Source organism: Ahaetulla prasina, chromosome 1, assembly GCF_028640845.1.
Source record: "Ahaetulla prasina isolate Xishuangbanna chromosome 1, ASM2864084v1, whole genome shotgun sequence".
Lineage (NCBI taxonomy): Eukaryota > Metazoa > Chordata > Lepidosauria > Squamata > Colubridae > Ahaetulla > Ahaetulla prasina.
The window spans coordinates 253,657,689-253,673,485 of NC_080539.1; the positions used below are offsets into that span (position 1 = coordinate 253,657,689).

The following is a 15,797-nucleotide window of genomic DNA, read 5'->3' on the forward strand; positions in this document are numbered from 1 at the left end:
ACCGGATATCCAGTTACTTAGCTCTTCTTGCTATCATTGATCTGAGACTCTTGGGAGGGTAGTGGAGACAGGATTGTGTTAGGATCCCTCCCATTTTTCAATTTGGTCTCCAAGGAAAACTGTTCTTTAGCCATCCTCTTTTGTTTGTGATCCCTTCCCCCATTTTCCGACTGTGTGAAGTTCCCAGCACTCACAGAAGCAGCGTCTGTAGGGCTGGAACACCACTCAAGAAAATGCAGCACTTGCGGATTCATTATTTAATGCTAAGATGTCTTCCATCTACATACTTGCTAGAATCCAATTTGTAACTGATGAGCTGGGAAGCCCCACCTTTCTCTGACAGCATCATTGTAGTGTTCAGTGGAGACGGGAGTAAGATCTTATTAAAGGGGTCCCTGCACTTCAGACTGGCCCAGAGTTGCAGCAGAGAAGAGCTGGAAGGAGCCAACTTGATATCCTTTGGAAGTGTCTTCTATGCATTCTGCCAGCACTGCTCGCACCACTGGTGTCTGTTCCTGCCCTCATCATTGCAACCCTTGGCCTTCTCCTCTGGCTTGCAGGGAATCCTGGAGTTGCTCCTCAGTATCCATGCTTTCCTCCAGCATGACGTGTGTAGCAAACTTCTTCACCTATGAAACCACCAAATCGGTGGTGGTAAAGAGCTGGACCATCGGCGTGATCAACCGGGCTGTCCAGCTGCTCATCATTTCGTACTTCATTGGGTGAGGGAAGGCAGATGCAACTGGGGTTGTTATCTCCTAACCTGGAGGGAGGGAGGATGTAAATATCAGGTAGGAGTCTAGCCCTCAGATATCACTTTTCAAAAAAGATTTCTTTATTGGAGAAAGTTTAATAGAGAGGGTGGGAAGAATGCTGTGGAGGAAAAAAATATATCAAAATACTGACTTGTGAAAATGTGAAAAACAAGGCAGGGTAGGCTGCTTGACTGACCATGTGGAGTCCTCAGTGCATCTTCAAGTGCATGGGGTCATAAGCATGGAGAAGATTTGAAAGAGGTAAGAATTTGCATCCTGATTATCTTTAAGCCTTCAGAAATTCATATTTCTATGACTGCCGGGTCTGAAAAAGGAATGTCTGGAAGGAAGCTCATGTCTCATGAGGTTGCTTGCCAATGTCTCCTCCAACAGGTAGGGACTTAGGTAACAAGCTGCAATTTGCTCCATTCTGCGGTGACGAAGACAGGACATTTTTTGGAAGAAGTAGAAGAATGGATTCAGACCCATTTTATCTGAAGGATTTAGATTCCTCAGCTAGTGATCATCTAAGTGAAAGCTACGCAAATCTGGGATTTCGGCTTATTGTTAATTTAGAGGCAATTACTTTGAGAAGTAAAGAAGGACTGTCAGTATTTGTTTTCGCTTTCCTGTGCAAATATTTTGCTTTTTTTTGGTTGTTGTTAGACATCATGTAGAGACAGTTAGAACTTTTGGACATTTGAAGGCAAAGGAACTAATGAAATGAAGTTATGAGTGAAAATGAGTTGAACATTTTTGAACAATAATTTCACTGTTATCTCAGATTTGAACCTCCCGATTTGATATCAAGAAAGACAGTAGCAGCCTTATAATCTGCCGTGGACCGTGGCTTATTTTACCATGCTCCCATATATCAGTTTGTGGTGCTGTGATAACATTCATATCACCTTATGGCCAGATGTCACCAATAATTGTGTGAATCCATGCTGCTTCTGCTTTGTGGACTTTAGCGGAGAGACAGAAAACAGGCAAAGAAATCAGTGGCAGTTTATCATTCCATATGGTAACCGGTGCTTATTCTAAACAAGGGAGAAGTTTTGAGGGGGGGATGGAAGAATAGTACAATTACTTCAATCACAGCTCAGTGATAAAAAACAAACAAACATTGCTTTGTATATGGGAGGGGGTTTTTTGGTTCAAACTTGGGTATCTCTGGTGAAAATGTTCTAGCAGTAAACAGGATGAAAATACTCTGCCTGGAAGTCTCAACCCAAACAGAGGAAAGAATATTGAGTAGATGGACAAGCAAACTGTCCCTGGTTTATGATAGTTTTCCAGTGCTTCATGGAAGACTACGCAGGCAGGAAGGAGCAAACATTGTAAGTTTTTTCTGATGGGATGATATTTTGCCTCAGTCTGTATGTATTGGAGGGATTCCCTAAATCCTACAGATAGTCCCAGGCTAAAGTCTTCTGGCTCAGTTCTAATGAAAAAGAATTGTGAAGCCATTCTTCCCCTCTCTCATTAATTTTTTAAAATGTGAATTGGAAGGAAAAGATGAAAGAAAATGGTGGGAAAGTTTGAATGGCCACCAATACAAAAAAATTTAAACAAGGAGGCACAATGGCATAATTCAAAGCCTTACCTATAAGCGCCTCTGGAGGATTCTTTGAAATAAAATTAGAGTATTGTAGCATTCCACAGAAAATGTTACATGTGTGAGGGAGAAAAAGGCACATGGGACTACTATATGAGATGAGAATTATCTTGTAAGGCATGTTAGGAAATTGGAAGCTATTTAATCCATTTTAAGATAACATAAGCAGAAGGGTCATGAGGAAAGGAAGCTATTAATGTGATTATCAGCTACAGGGACATGAGTGATGAGGACACTGGTAAAAGCCTGCAACTAACTGGAAGAGGAAGCAGTAGTTACAAAGCCACTTCTACTAAGACCTTGTGTTAACACAGCAATAACAGAAGCAGCCATAGTTGCAGGAAGATTCCAGTTAAGTGTACTGGAATATTTACCACACCTGTGGTAGTCCAGTGGTTAGAATTCAGTATTGGAGGCTGACTCTGCTCACTGCCAGGAGTTCGATCTTGACCAACTCAAGGTTGATCAGCCTTCCATCCTTCCAAGGTCGGTAAAAGGAGGACCCAGATTATTGGGGGCAATATGCTGACTCTGTAAACAGTTCAGATAGTGCTGATAAAGCACTATGGAGCGGTATATAAGTCTAAGTTCTATTGCTATTGCTATTATTATTATGAATAGGATAACATCATATTGAATCTATCTCACAGCAGGGATGAGTAAATTACTGGCTTACTGTATCTACTCAGACTTTTACTAAGTTTTAAAATCCACTAGTTGGCTCCCAAGGCAAAAATTACATGCTTGGATCAATTCGGTGTCTCAGCATTTATTGTGAGCACCACAATTGAACAAAGTTCAGAATCTTTCTTCACACACACACAAAAATGCCCTTGTGCTTTGATTTTCTGCGCTCTCAATATATTAGAGTGAGTTTCTGTGTGTGCTATTTTGTTGTTGCGTTTTTATTTTTTAAAGGTGAATCTGAAGCACTTGGTATTCTATAGTAAATCACCCAGATGGGTATCTGAGTGATTTTTACTATAGATCAATTCAGACATCCTTAAGTCAGACTTTCATAACGTTAACAAAAGTTAACGAAAGTTAACAAAAGAATGTTCCATTATGATTACAAATAGATTATATAGATGGTAACTTTTCCTGCACTGCTGAATACCAGGATGAAGAAAACTCCTAAGGCAATGCATTGTGGATAATGTAGTCATCTAAAACAGCAGTCACCCACTGGTGGTCCGTGGACCACTGGTGGTCCACAAGAAAATTTTGGTGGTCCACAGAAAAATTATTTGCATTTTTAATATTGCACTAAATTAGGGGTCCTCAAACTACAGCCCCAGGGACGGATACGTGCAATGAATGTTTGTGTTGCTGCACAGAGTCTCTCCCTTCAGGGTCTTTTTGTGTGGGTTGGAGGGGGGCAGAAATTCTGACTTGGGGTCTGCTTCAGTGTCCTGGTGTGGGGCTTTGGGCAAAGGCTGGAGGGAAGTGCCCCTGGTGGCGAAGAACCAGAGAGCCTGGTTCATGGCTTGAGACTGGCTGATGATCCCAGCCTGCTGAGCCTGCAGGTGCCTGTACCTGGCCTTGCACTCCCGCAGGAAAACCTCTGCTTGGAAAACCTATGCTCGTAGTCCTGAGTGAGATTTTATTTATTTATTTATTTATTTATTTATTAATCATATTTATATACCGCCCTATCTCCCAAGGGACTCAGGGCGGTTTACAGGCACTAAAAACAGATAAATACAATATAAATACAATATAAAACATTTAAAAAACTTATTCTAAAGCCCGTCCAATTAAAAATAGAAATAAAACCCAATTTAAAACCCAAAATTTAAAATCTAGCTCAGTCCTGCACAATTAAATAAGTATGTTTTAAGCCCGCAGCGGAAGGTCCGAAGGTCCGAAAGCTGACGAAGTCCGGGGGGTAGATCGTTCCAGAGGGTGGGAGCCCCCACAGAGAAGGCCCTTCCCCTGGGCGTCGCCAGACGACATTGCCTCGCTGACGGCACCCTGAGGAGACCCTCTCTGTGAGAGCGTACGGACGGTGGGAGGTATTCGGTCGCAGTAGGCGGTCCCAGAATAACCCGGCCCAATGCCATGGAGCGCTTTAAAGGTGGTCACCAAAACCTTGAAGCGCACCCGGAAGGCCACAGGAAGCCAGTGCAGTCTGCGCAGGATAGGTGTCATATGGGAGCCACGAGGGGCTCCATCTATCACCCGCGCAGCTGCATTCTGGACTAACTGTAGCCTCCGGATGCCCCTCAAGGGGAGCCCCATGTAGAGAGCATTGCAGTAATCCAGGCGAGACGTCACGAGATGCTTCTACTGAGCCTCCTTCTTGGTCAGATCCAATTTGAACTGAGCTGTTTTGCCAACTCTTTCTCATAGTGGCTGCTTAGCTCCAACAACTACTTCATGTTGGGGCCCTAAGGAACCTGGGCGGGGAGGTGAGGAGTTTTGGCCATGCCCACCCAGTCATATGACCACCTAGTCATGCCCACCCAGCCAGTCATTAGGCAGATCATATTAGTGGTCCACGGGATTTAAAATTATGAATTTAGTGGTCCCTGTGGTCCGAAAGGATGGTGACCCCTGATCTAAAGTATGAATATCTGTGAGTTCAATTTCCTATAGAGGGCTTGTTGAACCCCATAGAATAATATTCAGGGTTCAGATGCTACTTGCATCTGAAGAGTCCCAGTAAAAATGAAACCAGTAATGTGGTACCTCCTAGTGCTCCCTGTAAGTCTTCTGTAAAAAAAAAAAATATCTTAATGTTGTAGATATTTTCTGGAGTATTTGGAACATGTAAGTCATCAGAGTTTGGAAAAAGTGATATACCACAACACCTCTTCCAACAATAAGAATGGGTTGTACCATGGGTTGTATCATGTCTTCATTTCATCCCTGAATAAGGAACAAAACATATTTAAATGATCATTAGGTTGCCAGTTTTAAAATAATACTCTTCCCTCACCCTGCAAGCCAACGCTATATTCTATCACCGTTTGAAGCTCATCCCTTATTTTGGAGTTGAGGTCAATCGCCCTATGTGGTTGCAGATAAATTTTGGGAATGTCAAGAGGTGTCAAATTTAGTCAAATTCCATCACAGCTCTTTCTTTCCCAGTGTTCCCCTTCTCCATTCCCACTTTATATTCTGAGTTCCTTTAACATCCATTATCTTCTCCCTCCAATGCACTTGAAACCAAGTTCCCTCCAGGCTTTTAAAAAGGGAAATGGAAACTATGCTAATGCTATGCTATGCTATGCCATGCCATGCTGTGTTGTGCTAGGAAGGGCGGGGGGGCAGGGGAGGGCTCCTCTGTTTTAACAGTGTAGTGGTTGGAGGTACATCTTTATTTTAAAGTGCAGCAACCTTTTTTTGCTGTGCCCAGAAAACAAGGAGAGATGCTGAAGTGGGCTTTTGTGGCATATCAGCAGCTTTCCCTGTATTTTTCAATATCAATCACTTTCCCCTCCCGTGAAGTAAGAGAAGCGGGCTAGTCAGTTTGACTTCTCCTGCTTTACAGAATCTATTTAATTAGGCAAACATCACAGGCAATCTGCTTCCTCCCTCTCTGGGGTGATTTCTACATTTATTAATATTATTCTTATTATTCCATATTACTTGAACTTGAGAGACGCCCAAACAAAATATGAGAAGAGAGGCAGATAATGAACCTACAGAAACCCAAGCAGAGTCTTGAAGTGAGTTCTCCTCCATTCCTGCTGCAGTGCGTTGATTGGTGGATATTTTCCCCGTTCACCAATGATGTGTGGCAAGGGGATGGCTGCCAGGTCAGGGGAAAAAACAAACCCTAATCACCTTCGAGTTATGAGTGGAGCAGTCACCAATCTGGACAGCACTCTCTGCAGTGACCCAGAACAGATAAAATTGAAGAATGATAGAGATTGGCAGCTGGGACAGCTGTGGTTATATCTGGAGTGTTTTGCAGCCACTCCAACATGGATGGACAGGAAAGCTGGAGAGATCATAGCAGGCAGAGTAATTCTGAAATATGATATAAGGAAGCAGATCTGCTGATTTTTTCCTATTTATTTGCTTATGCATTTGCGAACAAAACAAGAAGTAACGTCATCTCTGAAACAAGTTCATTTCTTGGTGATTTACTATATATGGAAATATCCAGGCGGTTTTCTAGGCATGATGGGGATTAGCCCCTCCCTCTTCCTTTTCTTTCCCAACCTCCAGCCTCACCTACAAAACCAATATTGCAAAAATTCTGCAAATCTCCATGTTGTCTGCTCTGAAGAAAGCTTTAGGTGAGGTTGACCTGTTGGAGAACTGGGAACAATTTAACAGCATGTTTTTAACGTTTCCCATTTTAATCTTTTTGAACTGACTAAATAATCAAGATAGCAGTTGTAAAGAAAGAGAGAGAGGGAGAGGGAGGGAAGAGAGAGAGAGAGAGAGAGAGAGAGAAAATGCAGCAGCTCAGTGACCTATAGGGAGGAATACGAATTCAAAACAAATGGAAGCATTGATCAGGAAAACACATCACATAGGGGAAAATATTATCATATTTCTGATAAAAACAATATTCTTTGAAATATCTTGCAAATCCATCTGCAGAAGTTTAACTTAACATAGTTAAAGTTAAAATAAAAATATCGGCCCAGTAATTAGAGAAGCTGGCTATAGGTTTGTAGCCTTTCTGATCTGTAAAGTGAGTTGAAAAACCCACACAGCTACAGAAGTATAACATAAAGCAAAACAAAAAGCCACTTTCTACATTGTAAAAGGGGTGATACAGTCAGTAGCTGTAGAACTGATGCAATATGTGGAAAGTGCGTTCATGTCAGAGGAAAGATGAGTCTGTCTGCCTTACCTGGCGTAAACTTCCTTCCTAGGCATTAGTCCAGATGAATATGAATGGATAAAAGGGTTCACTGCAGGAAATAACTGGAGTCCCGTCATCCACTCCCCGCCAAGCTCAGTTTGAGTGCCACAGTCGTTTTCCTCTTCCCTTCGACGTTGTTAAAACAAAATTTCATTAACAACAACAAGCGCTTCAACCTTGCCAGCACCCCCTACCAATTTCCCCTCCCCCTTGCAAAAGGGGAATTTGGTTCTGCTCAAATACAGTGTTGCTGGCAAGATTGTTAAATCTTGCTCCCTTCCCTGGAGTCTATCAAGATGATGAACAATTTTGTTCTTCTTAGGCAGATTATTTCTTACTGCCGGAAATGCATTTGACCCAATTGTAGCTAAAGATATTTGTAGCCAGCATACTTATTGGAGAGTACAATTGACTTACAATCGAATTTGAGCCCGTAATTAGGATCATGAGTCATAACGGCCACGAAGCAGGTCATCACATGGTTGTATCCAGAGGTGGGTTTCAGCAGATTCTGACCAGTTCTGGACAACCGATAGCGGAAATTTTGAGTAGTTCGGAGGACCGGTAGTAAAAATTCTGACTGGCCCCACCCCCATCTATTCTCTGCCTCCCAAGTCCCAGCTGATCAGGAGGAAATGGGGATTTTGCAGTAACCTTCCCTTAGAGTGGGGAGGGAATGGGGATTTTTGCAGTATCTTTCCCCTGGAGTGGGGTGGGAATGGAGATTTTACACTATCCTTCCCCTGCCACGCCCACCAAGCCATGCCCACCAAGCCATGCCACGCCCACCAAGCCACACCCACAGAACCGGTAGTAAAAAATTTGAAACCCACCACTAGTTGTACCCAATTTTATGACATTTTTGTGGTGGTTGTAAAGCAAATATGGTGGTCATAAAGTGAAAATGGTAGCTTTTAAACAAATTTATTCTTCACTATGGGGTGGTAGTTTCTTTTGCCAGAAACCAGAACGAAATTCTAACAAAAATGTCAGAAACTGTGGTCACATGACCATAGGATGCTGCAAAAGGCCATCAATGCAAGCCAGTAGCTGAGCACCAAAATGCAGCCATATGATTGTGGGGGAGGGCAGCCATCAGAACTTGAATCCAGGTTACAAGTACTTTTTGGGGGATGTATATTAACCTTAAATAGTCACTAAATGACCAGTTGTAAACCAAGGGCTATCTATAAGACTCCTTAACCAGAGGGTGAATCACTTCTGAGTCAAGAGGCAACATTATCCTGCATCTCCCATTGAAAGCAACAGGGTTTCAATTATTAATAATTTCTTCCATTGATTTCAGTGTGATTTAGGAGACATTCCTACCTATGTGTGTAAAGTTCACTGGAATGCATTAGCATTTGCTCAGGATGCAAACAATGAGGCTGCTCGTCATAACTAATTTCAGCTGGATAAAATTGTCTTTCTATATGTCAAATTTCAAATTTTTCCAATGCTTGAATTGCAATAATTGGTCATGAATAAAAGGAGACTTTTCTCTCTCTCATGCACACACTAACCCATATATATCCACAGAGAAGTCCTGGTTAAAATGAGTTTGTTTGGATTATTTTTTTTTTGTCAGCGTTGTATAGTCAACCGGAGACCGTTCAAAAGTTGAAACCACTCAAGTGACAAGCAACACAATCATCTTGCTTCATTACTGTGACAGAGTTTTGGATTAGCAACAGATCCCTCTTTTTCCAGCCTGATGCCCTCTGTATAATGATGGGTTATAATGCTAGCTCCCCAGTTATAACTCATGCCATCTCCAGCGACATGAAGAGGATTGCTGCTTGCAATATGACATTCTCTCTGCTCTTATATCTAGAAAGTGATGTGTGCTGGAGCTTTGTTTTGCTATGCTGCTTATTCTGTCTTGGCATTTTCATTCAGTTGGCCTACTTTCCCGCTCCCCGTCCCCTTGGAGACTTCTCGCTGCTCCTTAGCTTTGCCTAGGCTTTTATATTGGAATTCAGTTACCCATATCATTCTGCTTTTCAGCACCAGAAGGCTTAAATGCATCCATTATATTTTGGAAGAGGAGCATAACAGCAGCCCAAATCCAACGACTGCTATATTAGTCAACTGATCTGGAGAATGGAATATAAATGCACCCAAAATCACCTCCACCAGTTCAGATAATTCACTGATTTTATTCTATTGTGTACTTTATTTATAGGAGGGAGGGATGGATGGATTTTCTATCTTTCCACCCTGGTGCGTATTAAAAGCAATTCACAAAAGCTGACACACAAAAATATCACAAGCTAAAAATACCATTCAAAACTGACACTAAAATAGGCACTAAAATAATTCCGCTATTAAAAGCCTAGTGAAAGAGAAGCGTCTTTACAGATTTTCTGAGCGCAGAGAGAGAGGAGGCCAAATGCCCTGAGGGAATGCATTCCATGTCTGGGGAATAGCAACACAGGAAGGGCTCTTTACCACTTGCTGGAAGAAAAAAAACCCTCCAGCTTCTGACAGCAGAGGCATCTTCAGAAAGTCCTCTTCTGCAGCTCTAAAGAACTTTTGTAATAGGAATGCTGCCCCTTCTCAACCTCAGCAACTTTAAGATGTGGGCATTTGCTGACAGGGGAATTCTAGATGTTGAAGCCCATGCATTAAAGTTGCCATGATTGAGAAACAATGCCTTGAAGAATCAGACCATTTGGCTCTTTAAAGGTCAGTCCTAATACCTTAGATCAGGGGTCTCCAACCTTGGCGACTTTAAGACTTGTAGCCTCAACTCCCAGAGTCCCTTAGCCAGCTTTGCCCTGGCTTTGCTGGCTGAGGAACTCTGGGTGTTGAAATCCACAAGTCTTAAAGTTGCCAAGGTTGGAGACCCCTGCCTTAGATGGATGTTGGTAAGCAGTTAGCTACCTGTGCTGATAATCTCACTATAGGCATCATATGATCCTTATACTTAGTTGTGGTTAGCAATCCAGCTTTTGTGTTTTTGCACCAGGTCCAGTTTCAGGGCAACTTTCAAGAGTAGCCTCAGGGAAAGTGCATTATTGTGAGAAATTAAAAAAATGTGGCTAAACAGTCACCAAATACAGCTTAGGAAAGGTAGCACTTGTATTAACAAAATAGAGTTAGAAGGGATGTTGTAGGTCTTCTAATCCAACCCTCTGCTCAAGCAGGAGACACTATACTATTCAGACAAATGACTGTCCAATTTCTTCTTTAAAAACTTCCGGTGTTGGAGCACCAACAATTTCCGAAGGCAAGTTGTTCCACTGGTCGATTATTCTTACTGTCAGGAAGTTTCTTCCTTAGTTCTAGGTTGTTTCTCTCTTTGTTCAGTTTCCATCTATTGCTTCTTGTCTTGTTTCTGGTACTTTGGAAAATAGGTTGACTTCAGTGGTGGGTTTCAAATTTTTTTACTATCTGTTCTGTAGGTGTGGCTTAGTGGGCGTGGCATGGCTTGATGGGCGTGGCTTGGTGGGCATGGCAGGGGAAGGATACTGTAAAATCTCCATTCCCACCCCACTCCAGGGGAAGGATACTGTAAAATCTCCATTCCCACCCCACTCCAGGGGAAGGATACTGTAAAATCTCCATTCCCACCCCACTCCAGGGGAAGGATACAGCAAAATCCCCATTTCTTCCCAATCAGCTGGGATGCGGGAGGCAGAGAATAGATGGGGGCTGGGCCAGTCAGAATTTTTACTACCGGTCCTCCGAACTACTCAAAATTTCCACTACCAGTTCTCCAGAACTGGTCAGAACCTACTGAAACCCACCTCTGGTTGACTTCCTATTTTATAGTTTATTTTATATTTTATTTTAAAGTTGGCATAATAATTATAATTGTACAAAGGTACTCCTTGCCCCAGCTGCTACTTGTAAATTCAACAATAGTTGAGTATCATGCAACTGTCAGCTTTGGATGCCATATTAGGCCGGAAGCTTCTGTGCTGCCATTTTCTCATGTGTGGGCTTGCTGCACAATCTGGAAAAGTCATCCTGGTTTGCCCCATACCAAAAATAATGAAAACATAGAAGTACACACTTATGTCTAACTGAAAACTTTGGAAAGGGGATGTACTGTGTTGGAAACATGTCTCCGTCTGTGGGCCAGGAAATATACTTTTCAGAATTTTGAATTGCATGGAGAAAACAACACTATGTTGTTATTCAGTAAAACACAGGAGAATTGGCTCCTGCTCAAAGAAATGTATAACCTAACTTGCAGCTATAAAAGAGAACAGCACTTTTCTTCAGCTAGAGGGGAAGTCTGGTTTTCTTCTTTCTTCCTTATTCTATGCAGTTTCTGAGGAATGGATAATGCTGATCTGGGGGTCCCTCTGCACTCTTAGAAATATTAGAGTGTTTATAGAAGCCAGGTACATCAAATCTCCCAAGGCTAAATACACCTATTTTGTAATTTAAATGGCTGTTTTGCTTGTAAATAAAAATTTAAAAACCTGCACTGCTGACAAATTGTAATTTTGCTGCTGACTTTCAGCAGCACAGTTCTGGGGACCGCAAAAATAAAATTGGGATTGGATTTGTAGCCCAAAGTTGTTACCAACCCATATTGAAAACCATAATTACACATTCTATGCAGACCCTTGTAACCCTACTCATGTAGAGTTGGGATAGTATCTGCCACTACAACCCATCATTCATACAGTAAGCCAGACTGAAATGTCTCTTGATTCAGAAGGAGCTAATCTTGATAGAATTGGGGGTGGGGGGGATTAGAAAAAATCAGTTTCAATTTCATTGTGAGATGAACCTACTGGTGACCAAACAAAATCATGAACCTGCATGAAATCCCAATATATGTCTGTTATTTTTGAGAACAAGGATTTTTAATTTCAAAGTAGTTGCTCTTTTTTGAAATCAGCTAACCACACAAGAACAACCACAAATAGCCTGGAACTTAGTGTGACATGTTCATTCCCTATCAACCAGTTTTTCTCTCCAGCCATCTCAGAACAGACTATTTCCAATTGCTAATTAGGGCTGGTGAGTTTCTAGTCGATTTCCCTCTGCTCACTTCACCTGGTTAATAGATTCACAATAGATAGATTCACAAACAATCAAACTCCCCTGGATCAATCCCAGGCATTTCTGTGTTGGGATGCTGTGAGATGGAAAGATGGGTCATCTGGAAATGCTCTTTACTTCAGCTCAGAGCCTCAGAGAATATTTGCATCTGAGATCTGATACTTGACACTGACCGGATTGCAAAACATTGAAAGAAGCCAGATCATTTGGTTTTTCAGGTGGGCCAGTTGTTCAGCTTTCATTTTTTTATAGAATGAATGTGATAATTGTCATGGTGGGTAAACCAAACACCAGGTATTAATATGAGCTAAGTATTAAAAACAAACAAAAACAAGAGGACTGAGAAATGCCCCACCACCGCAGGGAGACGGAACCAATGCGCTGGTTCCGTCCCAGGCGCCTGATGGACCCGGAGAGGTTCCTGACGGAGCTTGGGCCATTTCCCGAGCACCTGGCCCACGACACGACTGAAGAACTAGTTGCGGCCTGGGAACAGGCCGCGGCTGGAGCTTTGGACCGTGTCGTGCCTTTGCAGCCTCTGACCCGGCGCCGGTCTCAACCAGCTCCCTGGTTCTCCGAGGAGCTGAGGGAGATGAAGCGCAGGAGAAGACGCCTAGAGAGTGTCTGGAGATCCAGCCGTTCTGAGGCTGACCGGACACTAGTTAGGTCCTATAGTAGGACCTACCTAGTGGCACTGAGGGATGCGTTTCCTCCCTCATTGCGTCGGCAGATAACCGCCCGGCCGCCCTGTTTCGGGTGACCCGCTCTCTCCTTCAACAGGAGGGGCGGGAGGACCCCCTACAAGGGCGTGCTGAGGAGTTTAACGGTTATCTATACGACAAAATCATTCAGCTTTGGGACGGATTGGATCAAAATTGGGTAGATCCAGGCGAGGGTTCCGAGACCCGTCTTGTTGAGGTGGTTTGGGATGACTTTGATCCTGTGACTCCCGAGGACATGGACAGGTTGCTGGGTAGGCTGAATGCCACCACATGTTTACTGGATCCGTGCCCATCCTGGTTAGTACTGGCTACTCAGGAGGTGACACGAGGCTGGCTCCAGGGGATTATAAATGCTTCTTTGCGGGAGGGGGTCTTTCCTGCTGCCTTGAAAGAGGTGGTGGTGAGACCCCTCCTCAAGAAGCCTTCCCTGGACCCAGCTGTTTTAGGGAATTACCGGCCAGTCTCCAATCTTCGCTTCACGGCGAAGGTTGTAGAGAGTGTGGTGGCATGTCAGCTACCCCAGTACCTGGATGAAGCTATCTATCTAGACCCGTTCCAGTCCGGCTTCCGGCCCGGATACAGTACGGAGACAGCTTTGGTCGCACTGGTGGATGATCTCTGGAGGCCAGGATAGGGTTACTCCTCTGCCCTGGTCCTATTAGACCTCTCAGCGGCTTTTGATACCATCGACCATGGTATCCTGCTGCGCCGGTTGGAGGGTTGGGAGTGGGAGGCACCGTTTATCGGTGGTTCTCCTCCTACCTCTCTGACCGGACGCAGACGGTGTTGACAGGGGGCAGAGATCGACTCCAAGGTGCCTCATGTGTGGGTGCCGCAGGGTCGATTCTCTCACCCTCCTGTTCAACATCTATATGAAGCCGCTGGGTGAGATCATCAGTGGCTTTGGGGTGAGATACCAACTGTACGCTGATGACACTCAGCTGTACTTTTCCACCCCGGGCCACCCCAGTGAAGCTGTCGAAGTGCTGTCCCGGTGTTTGGAAGCCGTACGGGTCTGGATGGGGAGGAACAGGCTCAAACTTAATCCCTCCAAGATGGAGTGGCTGTGGATGCCGGCACCTCGGTACAGTCAGCTGCAGATGCGGCTGTCTGTCGGGGGTGAATCATTGGCCCCGATGGAGAAGGTACGCAACTTGGGCGTGCTCCTGGATGGTCGGTTGTCCTTTGAAGATCATTTGGCGACCGTCTCCAGGAGAGCTTTTTATCAGGTTCGCCTGATCCGCCAGTTGCGTCCCTTCCTGGACCGGGATGCCTTATGCACGGTCACTCATGCTCTCGTTACCTCTCGCCTGGACTACTGCAATGCTCTCTACATGGGGCTCCCCTTGAAGAGCACCCGGAGACTTCAGCTAGTTCAGAACGCGGCTGCGCGGGTTATTGAGGGAGCGGTTTGGAGCTCCCACGTAACACCTATCCTGCGCAGACTGCACTGGCTACCTGTTGTTTTCTGGGTGCACTTCAAGGTATTGGTTACCACCTTTAAAGCGCTCCATGGCTTAGGACCGGGCTATCTACGGGACCGTCTACTGCCGGCCTCTATCTCCCATCGTCCGGTGCGTTCCCACAGAGAGGGACTCCTCAGGGTGCCGTCAGCCAAACAGTGTTGACTGGCGGCCCCCAGGGGGAGGGCCTTCTCTGTGGGGGCTCCAACCCTGTGGAACGAACTTCCCCTCGGACTTCGACAACTACCTGACCTTAGGACCTTTCGCCGCGAACTTAAAACCTATTTATTTCGTATGGCTGGACTAGCTTGATTTTTACCTTTAAATTTTAATTGAATTGGATGGGTTTTTAAATTTTTGTAATTTTATGGGGGTGTATGTTATTTTAATATTTGGGCAAATTTAAATCAGTTTTTAAAGGGTTGTTTTAACTATTGTGTATATCTGTATTTTATCTGCCTGTTCACCGCCCTGAGTTCTTCGGGAGAAGGGCGGTATACAAATTAAAATATTCATATTCATTCATTCATTCATTCATGATGTAAGGCAAAGATGTCAAACTCAAGGCCTGTGGACTGGATCCGGCCCACGGACTACTTAGATCTGGCCCACAGGGCTGCCTGGAAAACAGTGAAGGACCAGCCTGCGATGCCTCTGAAAGCAAAAATTGGAGCTTGGGAGAGCCACACACGGCCTCCTGAGCTCCATTTTCACTGGCAGAGGGTTGCCGAAGGCCATTGCAGCCAAATAAAGAGCTTGGGAGCCCATTTTCTCTGGCACTCAGACCACCACAGTGACATCGAGCTGGCCACACCCACTCCGCCCCCCCCCACCCCAGGTCAAACACAACTCTGAGACGGCCCTCAATGAAATCGAGTTTGACACCCCTGATGTAAAGAGTGAGACATCTGATGACCCAGATGCCCAGCCCTCTCAATCTCTTGGCTCTGTATCCAGAGAAACCAGTTTTCTCCCAAGAAAAACAAATCTGTATCTTTGTCCGCATGCCAAAGCTTTAAATCAAGATAACCTAATGTGAGAGTTTAGAACAAGTATGCCAGTCTTGGGATGAATTTTGAGTCCCATTGTCCCTGATAAATCTGCTAACTGAGTGATATGAGTCATAGCTGAGTTCTTCTGGAGGACCCCAGGTTGTTGAGGAAGAGCCAAAAAGGATCCCATGCTTGTGCTTTAAATGCTCAGTAATATATCATGTTATTAACCTGTAATAGTAGTAACAACAATAGCATGCCAAAAAATCATTCAGATTCTCAGTAGTTTACAACAAAATAAATGTGAGATGGCATTCTCTAGTAGAGGAACTCAAAACAAACCTCTTGTGTAGGACCTGATGGGATGGGTAGATGTCGCTGGGGAAAGGTGGTC

At 44.2% G+C, this 15,797-nt stretch overlaps 1 protein-coding gene across 1 annotated transcript in view; it reads left to right on the plus strand.

Annotated features, from left to right (window-relative positions):
- Positions 1 to 588: 588 nt before the first annotated feature.
- Positions 589 to 15,797, plus strand: part of P2RX3 (purinergic receptor P2X 3) — a 42,224-nt gene continuing 27,015 nt past the window's right edge. Inside the window, exon 1 of the mRNA XM_058165497.1 lies at positions 589 to 722. Within this exon, the coding sequence (XP_058021480.1) occupies positions 589 to 722 (134 nt within the window). The remainder of the gene's footprint in view (positions 723 to 15,797) is intronic.